We start from the raw sequence: 17,516 nt of genomic DNA, 5'->3' as shown, positions 1-17,516 counted from the left end.
AGTTGGGCACACCTCTTATAGAGCATCCAAAAACCCAGGTTGCAGGGCGAGAGGCCTGAGCTGGGCCCCCACCCTCTGGCGAGGGCCCCTTATGTCTTGGCTGCAGGCAGCAGTCACGTGTGGGGCGTTCATCAGACCCTGCCATATAAGCTGAGGGCACGGAGTGGCCAGAAACTCTCCAGGCAAGGATCCAGCAAGCAGAGGTAAGTCCTCAGGTTGGGCAGAGACCCCTGTTTTCTGGGAAGTCTCTGGGGCTGGGCACCTGGAGGGTGCAAGGATGAGGAAGGACTAAGGGGTGGGTCTTACTGCTGGCCAGGTCATGCTGCCTGCAGTGCTGCTGAGCTGTGCCCTGCTGCTGGCACTGCCCCCCATGCAGGGGGCCGACATGGGCCTGCCCCCGCTGGAAGGCATCAGAAGTCCTGACCAGGCCCTGTTCCCAGAGCTCCCAGGTCAGTATGGGCAGGGGTGAAGCTGGGTGGAGCCTGGATACCCTCTGGCCACAAAGTATCCTGCTTGGTATGAGCCCTCCTTGCCCCTTCCCAATCCCAGACCTTGGAGGTGGGCATTTAATGCATGGGGAGGGAGGGGGTTCTGCCCTCACATCACCTGTTCCAGGCCTGGGCCTGCAGTCCTCGCTGAAAAGGACAGCTGCAGAACAGTCAGGAGAGGCTCTGCTGCAGGAGGCTGAGGCCTTGGCAGAGGTAACCGCCCAGGAGAAGGGGGGATGGCCACAGGCCTTGGGAGGGGACATCAGGTGTCATCCCCTCTCTCCACCACATGACCCCTCACCTGGGGTGATGCTGCAGACTACTGTCTCCATACTCCACTGCCATCCTGTTCGGATTGAGGCAGGTGACATCCCTGGACCTGCCTTCAAAGGCCCATGCGGGCAATCCTGCTCCCTCACTCCTGTAGGTACTAGATCCAGAGGGCCGAGAGCCACGCTCCCCACGTCGCTGCGTAAGGTTGCATGAATCCTGTCTGGGACACCAGGTACCATGTTGCGACCCATGTGCCACGTGCTACTGCCGTTTCTTCAACGCCTTCTGCTACTGCCGGAAGCTGGGTACTGCCATGAACCCCTGCAGCCGTACCTAGTGGGCCAACGTCCGGGTCGGGGTCTACATGGGCTAGTGAATAAAGGCTGGGACCAACCCCAAGGCTGTGGCATTATTTCAAACGTGGCCGTCAAAGGTGGGAGGTCATGGAGGTCACAGTAGGGATGGGGTTGCCACCAAGCCAAGAAATCTCACACACACACACACACACACACACCTACCCAGGGTCTAGGCTACCCATCATCTGAATCACTTACATGCATGGTCTTACGGTGCCAGGCGCCGGTGGGGAGGCAGAAAGGCCGGACTCCAGCCCTCCAGAATCTCGTACAAGACATGCGGGTGCAGCGCGCAGTGCATACACGGCCTGGAACTCCTGGCAGGCCAGCAAGCGTTAGGCTCCAGGGCCTGCTTGCGGCTAACTTGACCTGTGACCTCAGCGAAGCCTGCCCCTCGATCCGTAGTTCCCTTCGAGGGAAGACTGCCTCAGCAGTCTGGAACATTTCCAAGCATAAGAAGCACCGCTTATTCCCAACTTTACTCGGCCTGCGCCTCAGGGTCGGCTACCCCAGACGGTGGTGTAAAGCTAGAGGGCCCAATCGAATCCGCGCGGCCACGTGCGCCACCACGCGGCCGGCCTCAGACACTCCACGCTGGTTAAGGCCGGTAGCGAGACGCACGCCTACCCAGCCGCGCAGGCGCCAGAGGGCCCACACCTGCGCAATGCTTTCGGACGAAACCACCCGGAAGCCGGGCGCTACTCACAGCCCCACCCCTTTGTGGTCACGTGAGGCGGTCGCGCGTCACCTGACCCGCTTGACAGCCCGCTGCTGGCGCAGAGTCAGCTGATCTTGGAATCAAGCTGTCCACCCGGCGATCGGGGTTCTCCGATCTCGCCTCCCCCGCCGCAGCCATGTCGTTCTTCCCGGAGCTTTATTTCAACGTGGACAATGGCTACTTGGAGGGACTGGTGCGCGGCCTGAAGGCCGGAGTGCTCAGCCAGGCGGACTACCTCAATCTGGTGCAGTGCGAGACGCTGGAGGGTGAGCTGCGGGGCCGGGAGCTTGGGCCTTGAAAGGCTGGCAAGGAGACTGGCCCGGGCCTGAGGGTTCCGAGATCTGGGCGGGGAAGCCGGAGGCGGGGGTTCTCGAAGGGCCTAAGAGGCCTTGCTGGGAATCCAGCGGCCGATGGCGGGCGCCCAGGAAGGGAATCTCCCTCCAGATGCGGCTCCGCACGGGCCCAGACGTAACCAAGGCTTTGGGAACCGCGGTGGTTGGCGTCTGCTGAGGCCTTCGCTTCCCCCTTAAGCCTGCCGTGTAGTTTGAAAAAGAGGGTTTCTCGAGAGTTGTTGATCGGTGGTGCGAGAAGTGCCCATACAAGACTCTTCACCCTGACGTAGTCCAAGAAAGGCCCCGTGGCAACGCTTAGAGAAGCTAAGCGGAAAAGCCCCCGCTTCCCACCTAACATAACCAAGGCTTTTGGGATCACTGTGTCTTATCCTTGGCCGGCGTGGTGAGCCTTCCTGGGGAATTGCTGAGCTAACCTAGTGAGAGTTTGCTCCCATCGCCGAACCCCTGGCTGAGCAGAGTCTCCTGAAGGCAGTAATTTGGAGAGCAAGAGGTGGCCCTCCAAGTTTGGAAGTTCCTACACTTGTATTTGGCTAATAAATCCCACCTTCTCAGCGAGAAGGTTGCCTGTTGGAACAGGATTTTTTTTTTTTTTTTTTTGGAAGCACAAGAATGATGAGAAGCTAAGTTCCTCTTTCTTCAGCTCCAAAGTGGGATTGACTCCCTAAGGCAGACCTGCAACAGATTTACTGAATTAGAGATGTCGCTAGCCCCCATTTCCCCTGGTAATAGTGAAGGGCATTGTGGTTGGGATGTAAGTTCCCATTTCTGACCCTCAAGAGATACCCTTGAGCAGAGGTACTGCTGGCTCCATGGTTGGCAGCTGGAGGGAAAGACGACTTGCCCTCTGGAGAAAATTTTCTCATCAAAAACTGATTGAGGTTAAAAGAGGATTCAAGGGACGCCTGGGTGGCTCAGTTGGTTAAGCAGCTGCCTTTGGCTCAGGTCATGATCCCAGCGTCCTGGGATCGAGTCCCACATCGGGCTCCTTGCTCGGCGGGGAGCTTGCTTCTCCCTCTGCCTCTGCTGCCACTCAGCCTGCCTGTGCTCGCTCTCTCTCTCTCTCTCTCTCTGGCAAATAAATAATTAAAATCTTTTTTAAAAAATAAAAGAGGATTTAATTTTTATTTATTTATTTTTAAAGATTATTTATTTATTTATTTATTTGACAGACAGAGATCACAACTAGGCAGAGAGGCAGGCAGAGAGAGAGAGGGGGAAGAAGGCTCCCTGCTGAGCAGAGAGCCTGATGTGGGGCTCGATCCCAGGACCCTGGAATCATGACCTGAGCTGAAGGCAGAGGCTTTAACCCACTGAGCCACCCAGGTGCCCCTATTTATTTATTTTTTTAAAAATATTTTGTTTATTTATTTGACAAACAGAGCTCACAAGTAGGCAGAGAGGCAGGCAGAGAGAGAGGAGGGAGTAGGCTCCCTGCTGAGCAGAGAGCCGGATGTGGGGCTTGATCCCAGGACCTGAGCTGAAGGCAGAGGCTTTAACCCACTGAGCCGCCCAGGTGCCCCAAGGATTCAATTTTTAAAAATCAGCTGTTTATCTTGTAAACTGAACCAGTAAAGGGAAAATAGATACTTTAAAATTTTAAAACTTACTGAAATTAAAATGCAATAATTCTGGATTTTAACATAAACATCTGAGAAAAGCTATTTGTCTGCCTTATAAGAGTGGAAATGGGAAGGAGAGGAGAGCACGTTAGGGTACCGGGTTGTAGGAGCCTGCCAGCAATCTGACTTTTGTCACTGGGAAAAGGAGGAGAAACAGAGGAAGGCTGCCTAGGGCAGGGCCTGGCACACAGTTGGCATTTAATATGAGTTTTGTGGACTGACTGGGACTGGAGATCTTTCTTTGCTTAAATCTGAAGGTGAACACAGTTGATGACCAACTGGCATTTGGTAAACTTGTTTCTTTTCTAGGTTTTCCTCACTCATGCTGCAGCCTGTCCTTCCTCTTCCTGTAGAGCTTTTGGGGTTCCCATCTTTCCAGCAACCCCTCCATCATTATCCTCCATAAATGTGTAAGGCCATTCCTCCTGCAGCCCTGCTCAGCACATGGCCTGCCTTGTGGCACCCCATCTAGACCTTTTGGGTCACATTCAAGGATTCCCTTGCTCTTCCACACATACTCCTTTCCCTCACACAAGCCATCCCCCTCAACTCTTGGTGCCCATAGTGTGGTGGACCCTGGGGTTGGAAAAATCTGAGTTTGAATCCCAGCCCTGCCAATTACCGGGTTACCTTAGACGAGCTAGTCAACACTTTTGGGCCTTGGGTTCTTCATCTGGTATAGTATCATCACCCATTTCATAAGGTTATGAGATGTCAGCAAGCTTTTAAACACTTAGCCCAGCAATAAACACAGAATATGTGCTAGATAAATGTTAGCTCTTGCTTTCACTACAGTGCACGTGCCATTCCTTCTGTATCCATCTCTTCCCCACGAAGCCCAGTGATTCCCACCCTTCAAGGCCCAGGCCCAGTAGCATCCCATCTTAGAGCCCCCATGGTGATCATGGTAGGCTAGAATGTTGTCCCCTCCACCAATTACAGCTCCTGTGGCTGTCTGTGTTATTTTCCTAGAAGTTTCTTGGCGTAGAGTTTGGATTTTGGGGGGACCCTATATGCTGGAGATAGTCAAGACTTTTCAGGGGCTGGGGATAACCAGAAGCAGGAGGAGTGACCAGAAACCCCATTATCCTCTACAGAAAGTCCTTCTCTGTTTCTGAGGGTGATACCAGAGGCCTTTGGTGCTGTTTTGTTGTTGTTGTTTTGCCTCTGTGTGTCCTGCAGTGACACGATTTCCAAAGAAGATGTTTCAGGTGTTGGACAGTTCCCAGAAGGCACAGGATACTGGGAAGAGAGGGTCATGTTCCTCAAGGAAGGGCAGATGCAGACCCTCCACCACACCCTGGGCTTTCTTCCCGGAATCCCAGTTGAGCAAGGCATCTGCTACTCACCTCTTCTTCTAGAACTCAGTCTTTGAGGACCTTCAGAGTTCATATATTCTCCGTAGTCCATCTTGCTTCATTGTCTAAACTCAGAGGTAGGAGAAAAAACCTGGAAAGGTTAATAGAGGGAACAGAGTTGGGTGGTCACAAGAGCACTGTTTAACTCTGAGCGTTTCTGGATATGTAGAGTACCTTCTGGGGGCTGAGTCTTATGCTGGAAATTGTGGGGAAGATGAGGTGGGTCAGAGATACACAAAGAGAAATCCTGCAGTATTACTTTGAATGTTTTTATTCATCCAGTATATACTTAGGAAGCACCTGTTTTCTGCCAGGCGCTGTGATAGGGGCTGAGATATTTTGTTGAATGATGTCCTCTTGACCCTCAATCCTGTGGTGGAGTTCAGTGTGGGCAGGGGGAAGACATTAAGAGATCAGTGTAGCATAGAAGTTACAAATGTGGGCTTACTACTTCTTGGCACTGCCATGTAACCTCTGTCCAGAGTTTTATTGTCTGTAAAGTGGTAATCATAATGGCATGTACTTCATGGGCTGGTTATGAAGGTTAAACAAGATAATTCATATAAAGCACTTAGTTCTTCCGACTGAGCCAGCCAAGGTTACTGTTATTTTTTTTAAGATTTTTATTTATTTATTTGACAGACAGAGATCAAAAGTAGGCAGAGAGGCAGGCAGAGAGAGAGGGTTGGGAAGCAGGTTCCCCGCTGAGTGGAGAGCCCAGTGCGGGGCTCAGTCCCAGGACCCTGAATCATGACCTGAGCTGAAGGCCGAGGCTTAACCCACTGAGCCACCCAGATGCCCCATTACTGTTATTTTAAAGTGGACTAAATATATAATTACAGACTGAGGAGTGATAGTGGAAAACGTGATGGTCTGGAGCACCGCCTTCCACAGAGGCTTGCCAGCCTTGGGGTTCTCTAATGTATTTCAGTCATTAGGAGCATATGTATGCTACTTTGATGTTCAGATGTTTGTTCGCTCATTAAAGAAACATTGTCTAAAGGCCTACTGTGTGCCAGCTCCTGGGCTTTATGGGTGAGCCAAGTAGCTATTTCAGGCATTACCATAGTTCTGAGCCTTAACTCTCAGCTTTGACCCAGGGTTCAGCCTAAGAACATGGCTAGTAATTTGTCTGACTGGATGTGAGGCATTCAGGCATGAGTGAGGCTCCAGCTCTGCCCTCCAGAATTTTTCCCTTCCTCTTTCCTCTTTAAAACTAATTTTTAAAGATTTTATTTGTTTATTTGACAGAGAGAGATCATAAGTAGGCAGAGAGGCAGGCAGAGAGAGAGAGAGAGGGAAGCAGGCCCCCCGCCAAGCAGAGAGCCCGACGTGGGATTCGATCCCAGGACCCCGAGACCATGACCGGAGCCGAAGGCAGAGGCCCAACCCACTGAGCCACCCAGGCATCCCTAAAACTATTTTAAACTGATGTTGTCAAATATATACAAATTAGAAGGAATAGTATCATGAGTCTCTAATAATCACTTAACTATAACAATGATCAATTCTTGTCATTACGACAATTATCACTAAATAGCTTTTAGTTTCACTAAATAGCTCCACTTACCCTCCCAACTCCTAAATTATTTTGAAGTAAATCCCAGACAATGCATCATTTCAGCTGTAAATATATCAATATCTCTGAAAAAGGTCATGACTAATTTTTAGAAAAAAATAACTGTGGGGCACCTGAGTGGCTCAGTGGATTAAAGCCTCTGCCTTTAAGATCTCTATCTGTCAAATAAAATAAATAAAGTCTTTTAAAAAAAGACTTTATTTATTTAATTTGACAGAGAGATAGAGAGCACAAGTAGGCAGAGCAGCAGGCAGAGAGAGAGGGGGAAGCAGGCTCCCCACCGAGCAGGGAGCCCGATGTGGGGCTCGATCCCAGGACCCTGGGATCTGACCTGAGGCGAAGGCAGCCACCTAACTGACTGAGCCACCCAGGCACCCCTCGGGTCTTTTAATACATAGGTTCTTTGTCTCTCTTATTTTTCCTTTCACTTACTGAAGAAACTGGGTCATTTGATTTATCAGTTTTTCCCACCATCTCAATTTTGCTGATACCCTTGCTGTATAGTTAAGACATATACCTCTGTCCTGTGTTTTTCCTGTAAATTGGTAGTTAGATGTAGGGGCTTGATTAGAGTCTAATTCAGCTTTTTTGGAAAAAATAATATTTAATAGGCGATTTTGTACTTCCATTGGGAAGCACGTAATATCTAGTTGTTTCTCTTTTTATGACATAAAAATCGACATTTATCGCCTAGAATCATGATTTCATTAGGTGTTGCAAAATGGTGATATGCTAATTCCTTGTTTCCTTCTTTGATTGCTAGCTTGAATATTTCTATATAAGGAGACTTCCACTAATCAACTGCTTTGTTACCCTGAAATATGGTCTGAGGTAGGATAAATGCTTGATTCTTTCCTGTATTTCTTAGTTTTCAAAATAATGAGTTGGTTCTCCAGCATCCTTCAGAGGACAAATGAGGCTTGTTCTTTTTCTTTTTCTTGGTATAGTATCATGAGGCACATATGGATTTTGATATATTTTTGTCTTTTAATCTTTTTATTGAAGTTCAAACTATCCCTTGGCCAGTGGGAGCTTATTCAATAGGCTGTTGAGTCTTTTTGACACAATCCCGTGGCCTTTGAGAGCTTTCCTTACTTCAGAGATAACGATATCTTCTAATCTTATCTTATACATTTCCTGACCCAGACCTAGAGTCCTCATTTCTCTTAGGAGACCTCGTTCTTTTTATTAGAAAAATGAAATTTAGAGATCATAATAAGTCTCATTGCTACTGGGTTGGTCATTGTTTCCAGGATTTTTCTATGGATTAGCTCTCTTCTTACTCAGAAACACAGAAAATGGAGAAAAGCATATGGCTAACTGGATAATTCAGCCACAATTCAGCTGATGCTCATTTCCTAATTTGGAATGGAGCCTCTATCTGACAACTAGGCCAGTCAGGACATCCCTTTCCTGTTATAAAGAAATATAATTAACATTCAGGACCAGGAGAGCCAGCAAATTAAATGCTTGGGGACCATGGTTGGAGGGCTCACATGTACGGTATGCTGGCTGTCTTCCAGAACTCTTTATCCTTCTCTGTTCTGAGTTGCTTGTGTTCTTTTCATTACAACATTTCCTTCTGCATTTCAACATTTTTTTCCATAAGAGACTGTCTCTTAAGGGAAGAAGAAAGCAAGACTTCAGGCTGGGCTCGGCCAGTCATCAGTCACATGAAACTGCGGGTGCAGAGGTGGATGGTGTCCTCCAGGAGTGGCAAGTCATTCATCACTAACTGTGGTGTGGCAAGGAGTGTGGCTGGAGTGTTACAGATCAGGTCTGGAGGGATTGTAAAAGCCATAGAGGAAGTGCTCTGTCCTGAGTGAGGGGATGGGTGAGGGAAACAATTGGACTTGTACTTCAGAGTGCACGTGCGGTGGCAAAAGGAGATCGGAAGTGGGGGCCGCACCAGAAGGGGGAAGAACAACTTGCAGGGTCTTATAAGGAATCTGGGTCAGAGGTGATGCCAGCTTGCCTTTGGCATGGGCAAGGATCATCGTGGGGGAATCTTAGGAAGAGGAAGTGACAGAACTTGAGGGGTTGCATAAAGCACTGAGGAAGCCCATGTCGTTACCGCTGGTATAGGCAACTGTGTCGGTGGCAGAGTGAAATGATAGTGGAATGCAGAAGAGAAGGTTGGAGAAAGAAGGAGAAAAATGGGATTGAGGGAGCTGTGAGCCATTTGAGTAGCAATGTAGAGGCGATTTTTGGTGCTCAAGTGAGTCTGAGCTTGGGAGACAACTTTGGGAATCAGGGTAGAAGTGCGGCTGCTGCCTCTAAGAGAGAGCTTCGAGTCAGGAAGAGCAGAGGCCCGAGATGAGCTCCTCCCCCAGGAAAGGCTCCAGTTAAGCAAGGGGTCCTGTCGGAAAGGTGAAAGACACCCCCAAAAGGTGGGCAGCCCCAGCAGAGAACCTGAAAAAGAAGGGGTGATGAATGCCAAATGTGGCCAAGAGATTGGAATAAAGTCAGACAGCTTTCCACTTGGATTTGCCATTCAGAGGTCACAGTGACCCTAATGAGAAGAGAAGAGAGTCGGGACTAAAAGGTGAGAGCAGGGCATGGAGTGTATGGGCACAGATGACATACAGATGGAACAGAGCTCACTGGGGAGCTAATCCCAGCTCAGCCACATACTGGCTTTGTGACCTTGAGCAAATTGTTTGTCCTCAGCTGTATAATCAGAAATGTTAATAGCATCTCTTCGAGATGTTTACGAAGTGTAAGGACAGGGCCCCGTGCCAAGTGCACAGTCAGGGCAGCCAGCTGCTGTCACCATGGTCAATCCTTCCTATCACTCCTGAAAGACAGGCGCCACACTGGGCCTTGAATGGGTAACGAAAACATGGCACATAGGTCTTGCCTAGGGGCAAGTGTGCCTAATGGGCAGACAACATCGAAGTATAGTAGGCACAAGATAAATTTCAGGGGGATGGGAGCCGGTGGGGCAAAAGTGTATAGGGTTTCTCTTTGGGGTTCTGAAATCGATGGTGATGCTGATCACACAATTTTGTGGCTATACTGAGACCCATTGAATTGTACACTTTAAATGGGAAAGTTGTATGACATATGAATTCCATCTCAGTAAAGCTCTTACCATAAGTCAGCCAGGCCGAGGAGGAATGGCGTTAGCATCTTGGAAACATGGAACTTCGCAGAATGTCTGAGGAGCTTCAGGAACTGGGAAGAGAGAATAGAACACGTGTCAATGCGTGCAGGGGCTGAGTGTGGGCAGGTACATCAGGCTGGTTCATGAAAGACTTTGAGTGCCTTGGACAAAGCTCAGGAGGGATGAATGTTATGATTAAAAAAAAAAAAAGATGGGAAGGGAGAGATTCTTAGTGTTAGGTTGTGGCCAGTGTGTGGGAAATGTCGAAGAGTTTCAGTATATAGTCTTGCCTGGAAATATTTCCTATATTGCATTTCGTTGGTCACAGGAGGCTCTGTTGAGTTGGTGAAGTTAGAGGACCGTGGCTTGGACAGAAAGACGAGCTTAGCTCAGTGCAGAATTCCTCAGAGTCGGCTGTATTCCAAAAGAAGAGATAACACTGAGAGTCCACTGGCCATAAGCAAGAGAGAGAGGAGCTTGGGGGCATTGGGAGAAGAGTGCGCAGAGGTGATAACCTGGAGAAGTGTGCATCGCGGATTGAAGAGAACCAAGGACCTTGATTCTGAGCTCTGAGAGCCTGGCCCCAGACACACCTGCAGTTTCCTCCTTGGTGTTTGAGGATCCATGTTGTCCTGGCTGCCCTGGGCAATGGTGTCACTGAGTGACGAAAACCCTGGTACCCAGTGATGGATGAGGGGGCAGGGGTCCTTGGTGGTGACCGTGGCCACCCGATACTTTGATTGTTCCTCTCCAACTTGCTGCTGCTCCCCAAGAGGCGGAGGCTCCAGAGTGGGGGTGGAGGCTTGAGAGGGGCAGGAGAGAGGTCTTGCTGTCTTGAGCCAGCTTGGACTTGGTCCCTTAGTAGATGGGGTGGGGAGGGGTTGTGAAGGGAATAGGGGCGGGAGGAGGACGCAGTCAGAAACTTGGTCTGAGGCTCTGGAGGCTGGATTTAGGCAGAGCCAGGGTGGAGGCGGACGGCTCTTCTGGCTCTCCCAGTGAGAAAACATGGCCGAACTGGGGCAGAAGTAGCATGAGGGGAGATGAAGGACTGAGATCAGGCACCAGCTGAGGGGGTGAGACCCACAAGGTTGGGTCAATTTTCATTCGGTGTGGGGATGAGAGGGGTTAGCAGTCAGGCTTCTGACTTCATGAATGAATGGGTGGGTGCTGGAAGTGCTTCTGAGATGAGGACCAGCGGAAGAGGAGATAGTTTGGGGTATGAATGGGGTGACAGAAGAGGTGTTCTGGCTCAGATGTGCTGAGTCGGGATGTCTGAAGGCGGCTGCTTTGTGGGCCCGGAGCTTAGGGGAAGTAGCACTGAAGATACCAGTCTGGAAGTCATCAACACGCTGACTGGTTGGCAGCGCGTCAGCCCACAGTCGGCCATCTGTAGGCTCGCAGCCAGGCCGAGTCTCCCTTAGAAGCCCAGTCCTGCCAAGAGGACAGGCCAAGACAGACCAAGACACAAGCGTGGTCTGACGAGGACACCTGGCACGGAGCCTGCTTTGGCAAGTGGTGCAGGGAGAGCAATAGCCAGGGACTCCCCACTGAGCCCTTCCTCGTGTTCTCCTGCATGGCTGGGTATGGGGGTGGTTTGGTTTCATTTTTGACTAAACATATATATAATTTTTAATTCCAAAAAGGAAAGTTGGTGGAAGGGTGACTCAGTGTGGACCTTTTGGGGGACACCTTGTTAAAACATGGCATGTGTATATACGCTGTGTCCTCGTAGCCCCACTTAGAGGACTGTGTCCTTCTAGATTAGCACAAGGTGGCTTGTATGGAGATGTTCCCAGCCTTGTTCATAACCGCAGCCTGTTAGAACCAATAGAATATTCATCAACAGGGGCAGGTTAAATAAACCATGGTCTGTCTTTACCGTGGAGTACTATGCAAGTGTTCAAAAGCATGAAGTTCTATAAGGACTGATTTAAAAGTATATTGTTGATATGTTCTCATTTTAGAAGAATACTCTTTGTACCTGAAAAGGTGTTTGGAAGCACAGACACCACTGGTCTAGAGTAGCAGCCTCTGGAGGAAGGAATTGAAGAGGCTAGGAGGGGAATATGTGCCTTTTTTATTTTATGTACTCTTTGGATTTATTGCAGTGAACAAATAGTTTATAATTTTTTTTTGGTGAAATAGTTTATAATTTAAGACATCTGATAAAGATATGTAAAATAAGGGAAATTAGAACATATAGATATGCAAAGAGAAGCTCTTTACACCCAACGGGCCATCCTGGATGAGACCTCTGCTGGTGACCCCGGATACGTGCCTTCCAGATGCTGGGGCCAATCTGATTCTTCAAGTCCCTTCTCTTTACACCTGAAGACTCAGAGCCCAGGGGGTACTTGAGGGCTCAGGCCAGGGCTGGACACCTCTGGCTGGTGACCAGGCCAGAACTTCAGGGCTCCTGTCCAGGTACAGCTCACCTGCTCACCTCTCACCTGGCCATCTTTCTCTTTTCTTCTTCACCTCCCCCCCAGCCCTTCTTGCTTTTCCTTTCCTGATTACATCTTGTGCTGGTATATACTTTAGCATAGGACGTGATAGCCCCTGTTTCACAAGCCCTGCCCCAGAGGTCATGTCAGAACTTGCTCTGCTGGGTGATAACACGCTTTTTCTTGGATTTTACTCAGTGATTTCTTGGGCTTGGTTCCTGCGGTGGAACCAGTGTCTGTACCCAAGCCTAGGTAGGGCCTTTTGTGGTGGCCTTGGCATAGGCAAATGGGAGCCACCCAGGACCCTTGAAGAGAGACTTTCTGGATGGCCGGGGTTTCTGGATGGTAGAGAAGGAAATGCCCCAACATCTTAACTTAAATATGTTGCAGGGAAGCCCTCTGGAATGTGTTAATCTCCCTTTCCTGCTTTCTTAGTGGCACACACTGAGCACGGGAGAGCTTGTTCCGCATCAGGGCTGGTTGACTTCGCATGGAAGGAACTATGAAGTTCCTGAGGGCCCAAGTCCGCTTGGGATGGTTTGGCTCCTGGCCCCCTGTCAGACTGCCCACTCGCGCACCCCCCACAACCACAGTGCCTGCTACAGCACCCCACACCCTTGTTCTAACTCGTAGTTGTTCTTGGGCTTTGGGCTCAGCAGTCAGACACACCGCAACTTGTTAGAGGGTCTGCTTCCAGAACAAATAGGTGTGAGGAAATGAAGCAGTGACCTCTCCTGTAAATTACCTGTGCCTGCTCAGAGTCAGGAGCCTCAGGGTCCTCCTAGCTCACCTCCTAGGGACCTTTGTTGAGCTCCGGTTGGGGGTGGGGGACATCAGGCAGACCCTGGCTTCCTTTCTGGCTAGCTGTGTGAGGCTAAGCATGTGATTTCATACCTCGGAGCTTGTTTGCCCTCCTGAGAAATGAAATCATTTGCAGGCTGTGAGGATTCAGCAACAGAGTGCCTAGCAAGAGTGAAGGCTCAGTAGATATTCATATGACTAGATGATAATGACTCAGTATTGGTCCTGGCAGACTGCTAGGCTTTGGTGTACAGGAGAGGAAAAGCTAAGGCCCTGATCCTGGAGGGCTGTGCCATGTCATAGATTATTCTGTTTCTGGGTTATTAAGCACCTGCTTTTTGAAAACTTATTTTCTTTTTAAGATTTTATTTATTTGAGAGAGAATGAGTGAGAGAGAGCATGAGAGAGGAGAAGGTCAGAGGGAGAAGCAGACTCCCCAAGGAGCCGGGAACCCGATGCGGGACTCAATCCTGCAAGTCCGGGATCATGACCTGAGCCGAAGGCAGTCGCTCAACCAACTGAGCCACCCAGGCGCCCTGAAAACGTTTTAAAAAGATTTAATTTTTTTTAAGTAGGCTCCATGCCCAGCATGGAACCCAACACAGGGCTTGAACTCATGACCCAGAGATCAAGACCTGGGCTGAGATCAAGCGTCAGATGCTTGGGCACCTGGGTGGCTCAGTGGGTTAAAGTCTCTCAGGTCATGATCTCAGGGTCCTTGGATCGAGTCGTTCGCCCCCCCCCACCCCCACCACCCCCACCCCCGCATTGGGCTCTCTGCTCAGCGGGGAGCCTGCTTCCCTTCCTCTCTCTCTGCCTTCCTCTCTGCCTACTTGTGATCTCTGTCTGTCAAATAAACAAACAAACAAAAAAATCTAAAAAAAAAAAAAAAAAAAGAGTCAGATGCTTAACAGACTGAGCCACCCAGCTGCCCCTAAAGATTTTTTTAAAAAAGATTTTATTTAGGGGTGACTGGGTAGCCTCAGTTGGTTAAGCAGCTGCCTTCGGTTCAGGTCCTGATCCCAGGGTCCTTGCACATGCTCGCTCTCTCCCTCTCTGTCAAATAAATAAGTAAAATCTTTTTAAAAAGCTTAAAGATTTTATTTGTAAGAGAGAATGTGTGTGTGCGCACAAGCATGCAGGGTGGGGGTGGGAGGAGGGGCAGAGGGAGAGGGAGACGCAGGCTCCCCGCGGAGCCGGGAGCCCATCTTGGGGCTTGCTCCCAGGACCGTGGAATCATGACCTGAGCCATAACCTCAGCCACCCAGGCATCTGTCCCTAAAGGTTTGATTTTTAAGTAATCACTGCACCTGGCATGGGACTCAAACTCACAACCTGGAGATCAGGAATCGAGTGTGCTACTGACTGAGCCAGCCGGTAAGGCAGCTCCTGCTTTTTTTAGATCAGGCATTAGGCAGTAGAGGTGGGTGGGGTTGGGGTGGAAAGCTGGATCAAGGGATTTGGAGACTTGGGAGAGTCTGGCTGGCTGAGCTGGGAAACAAGAGTGTAGGGGACTGAGGATCCCCAGGCTTCCTCTGCAGGCTCTCCAGTCTTGCTACTTAGAAGGTTCTGTCTTCAGTGATGCAAGACAGACCAGTCCCTTGTGACCGGAGTCGAGCCCACCTTGTCTCCATTCTGGCTTTCCCAGACTCATGTCTATCTCGGGCCTGTTCCTTGTTCTTTATGACACATTCCTGTGCGGCTTTGCCGGTGCCTGCAGCCCTCTTCCCCAGGGATCGCTGCCTGGGGGGGGGAGATAGGAACCAGAAGTCTGAAGCTGGGATTAGATTGGAGGGATGTGTTGAGAGGAAGAAGAGTGGATCCCCTCGCCCATTACAAAGCCATCCTCCCTGTGGCCACGAGGGGGTGTGCCATGACCGCTCGGCTGCCGGAGAGCAGGGGAGGGATGTGTGGCTGAGCTCCTGAGTCAGCCAGGCTGCCTCTCTTCTCCTTCTCTGCCCAGCATCTGCTTGTGGCCACTGTCTCTTGGGACTCTGTCTTGGGCCCTATCTCCCTCACCCAAGCCCCAGTTGGCCTTCTCAGATTAAGTAGGACTCCCGGCTCAGTGTCTCCTGTCTGTCCATCTCTTCCTGTCCTCACCTCCCTGTGCCCCAGCTTCCTGGGTTGGGAAGGAGAAGGCCGGGGCTATTCTCACCTTCGTGCTGAGTGCTCACTGCTCCTGCCTTACCCCTCAGGCTGTCCTCTTTTCCCCCTATCTGGGTCCTCATTTCCCCCTACCTGGGCCGTGCTGGTGGCTCTGTGTTGGAGCAGTGGCTGCAGCACAGTGTACGAGCCATGAATCTGGGGTCTGAGGGGCTCCAAGCAGGACGTTGAGGCTGCCGAGGGGTCAGGGCCATACTTCCCAGGTTCCCAGAGGTACCACTCTTCTCCACATGGCGCCCACTCTTGTTCTGCAACCCTGGTCCCTCCAGGAGAGGGAAAATTCATCCTCGGGCAGATTTCTTTTCTCCCAGTCTCCTTCAGTGCTCTAGGGGACACATACAGGTGCACGTGGGTAGGGTGACTCTGGCAAAGGTCCAAAGTAGGCACCCCAAACTCTGCAGGCACTGTAGGTCCACACAGTCATGCTGGAAAGGGGTTGCTAGCAGGTGACTGACAATCTTCTCTTCTACTCTGCACCCCAATTTGGGGGACCTTTCCGTTGACCTTCCCTCATCTAACACTTAAACTTAGCAGATTTTTTTTTTTTTTTTCTAATCTGTTCTGCACTGACCTTCCTCCTGTGTTAGAGGCCGGAAGATCAAGACTCTGAAGGGCCACTTAGTAGGTGTGGCTGCTCTTCTGTAGCCTGACGTGCGCTCTGCCTGTCTGCATCCAGCACCCTGTAGCTTGAGGGCCTGGACTGGGGCTGCCCCCCTAGGAACTTGAGTGGTCCTGAAGAGCAGCGGGCAGATGGTGGCAGGGAAAAAGGGTATGTGGAGGAACAGCCCTGACTGGGTGCTGGACACTGCTTTCCTGGCCAACTCTGGCCTGGCCCTGGGCACTTGCCCAGACCTTGTCTCTCCTTGGCTACTCAGGCAGTGGTTTTTTCAGGCCTTAACCTCAGCTGAGGCTTTGCAAGTGGCTGATGGATGGGGCTTTCCCCTCTGAGGAATTATCTTGGTGTCCTCACTGTTGCAACTCAGCCTTTCTTGCCTTCCCTTGATCTGCTGGCTGCTCAGAGGCTCCACAAGCCAGGGCCTCCCCTGCACCTGCTGTCAGTTCTGCTGAGGTTGCTCCATGGGTACCCAGGCCTCTAGACTCACCCTGAGCCCTGGAATGGCCCTTAGGGGCTGAGTTGTGGAGAGGTAGTGTGACTGAGGCCTGACCAGGGTAGAGAACGTCAGAGCCAGCCAGACTCCTGGAGGTAGCTTTATCCAACCCTCTTATTTTACCTGGGAGATTGGGTCCAGGTGAGGGTCAAGGGCTTGCTTACAATCTCCTGACACCTGTGTTGGCTCCTCCTATCCAGTCAGCTTACAGTCTTTGCTTGTTTCCTTCTTATCCCTGTATATGTTCACTGAAGGATGCCTGAACTATGCTTCTGTGTGCCTGGCCCCCGATTCAGGGAGTGGGGGTCAGATGAAAGAGACCTTGCTTTGGGGGCCCCTCACTGTTCCCCCAGGCCTTGCCACATGGTATCCGGCTTAGAGATTAAAGGGTTGGGAGTCGAGGAATACAGAAGAGCTGCACCACATGCACAGGACCTAGCACACAGAGTCCTAAGCAGCCAGGGCGTGGCTCGTAGCTCACCCATCCTCCCCACCCACTTAACCTCTTTAGGCTCCAAGGCAGATACCATGTGACAAGACCTGGGGGAAGTGAGGGTCCTGGGATATTACCCTTCAGGCCTGGCTCATGCTCCATGTCTCACTGTCACCCGTCTTCTCCATTGGCTTCCATCACTGGGATCTAGCCTCTGCTGTGAGGCTCCCTGAGTGGGTGACCACCTATCCCAGGGGCTGGCCCAAGTCCACAGAACTGATCATGCTCAGTCGGGCATGTTACGGCTTCCCCTGTAAGCGTCCTGCCAGGCCCTTGAGCAGGCTGCGTAAAGGGGTCTGAGGGTACTATACAGGATCAGCCTGGATGCTTACTGCTCCTCCCACTTCCTGCCTGGCCCGAGCATCTGGGCTCTGCTGGTTATGGGTATGGGATGCGTCAACTCTGCTTCTGGCCTGGGCTGTTCAGTCCAGTTTCTATATGCTGCAGTAAATGAGGCTTTGTGTTAAAAGCAGCATGGACATAACCCCAAATGAGACTTGATCCAGTGAGCCCAGCCATAGGGCCAATTCTAAGCAAAATGAGTATTTCCACAGCTTTGGCTCGAGGCCTTGTGGAGCTGGCAGTGTGCTCCAGCCAGGATCAGGCCCGACCTGGCTTAATCTCACCGTGAAAGGTAGCTGCTGGGGGTCCTAAAA

The 17,516-nt window shown here is 50.7% G+C and overlaps 2 protein-coding genes across 2 annotated transcripts in view; both read left to right on the top strand.

Annotated features, from left to right (window-relative positions):
• Positions 1-319: 319 nt before the first annotated feature.
• LOC111152867 (agouti related neuropeptide) lies at positions 320-1,098 on the top strand. Its single transcript, XM_022511562.1, has 3 exons — positions 320-449; positions 616-701; positions 916-1,098. Exons 1-3 carry the CDS (start codon positions 320-322, stop codon positions 1,096-1,098), a joined length of 399 nt encoding a protein of 132 aa, XP_022367270.1.
• A 755-nt stretch (positions 1,099-1,853) lies between these two features.
• The window catches only part of LOC111152837 (ATPase H+ transporting V0 subunit d1), a 39,022-nt gene continuing 23,359 nt past the window's right edge, over positions 1,854-17,516 (top strand). The window contains exon 1 of the mRNA XM_022511510.1: positions 1,854-2,101. Within this exon, the coding sequence (XP_022367218.1) occupies positions 1,972-2,101 (130 nt within the window). The 5' untranslated portion in view covers positions 1,854-1,971. The remainder of the gene's footprint in view (positions 2,102-17,516) is intronic.

Source organism: Enhydra lutris, unplaced genomic scaffold (genome assembly GCF_002288905.1).
Source record: "Enhydra lutris kenyoni isolate GAN:26980312 unplaced genomic scaffold, ASM228890v2 scaffoldscaffold30, whole genome shotgun sequence".
Classification (NCBI taxonomy): Eukaryota; Metazoa; Chordata; class Mammalia; order Carnivora; family Mustelidae; genus Enhydra; species Enhydra lutris.
Note: the sequence above shows the minus strand (reverse complement) of the source record. Positions and strands in the feature narration are given on the sequence as shown.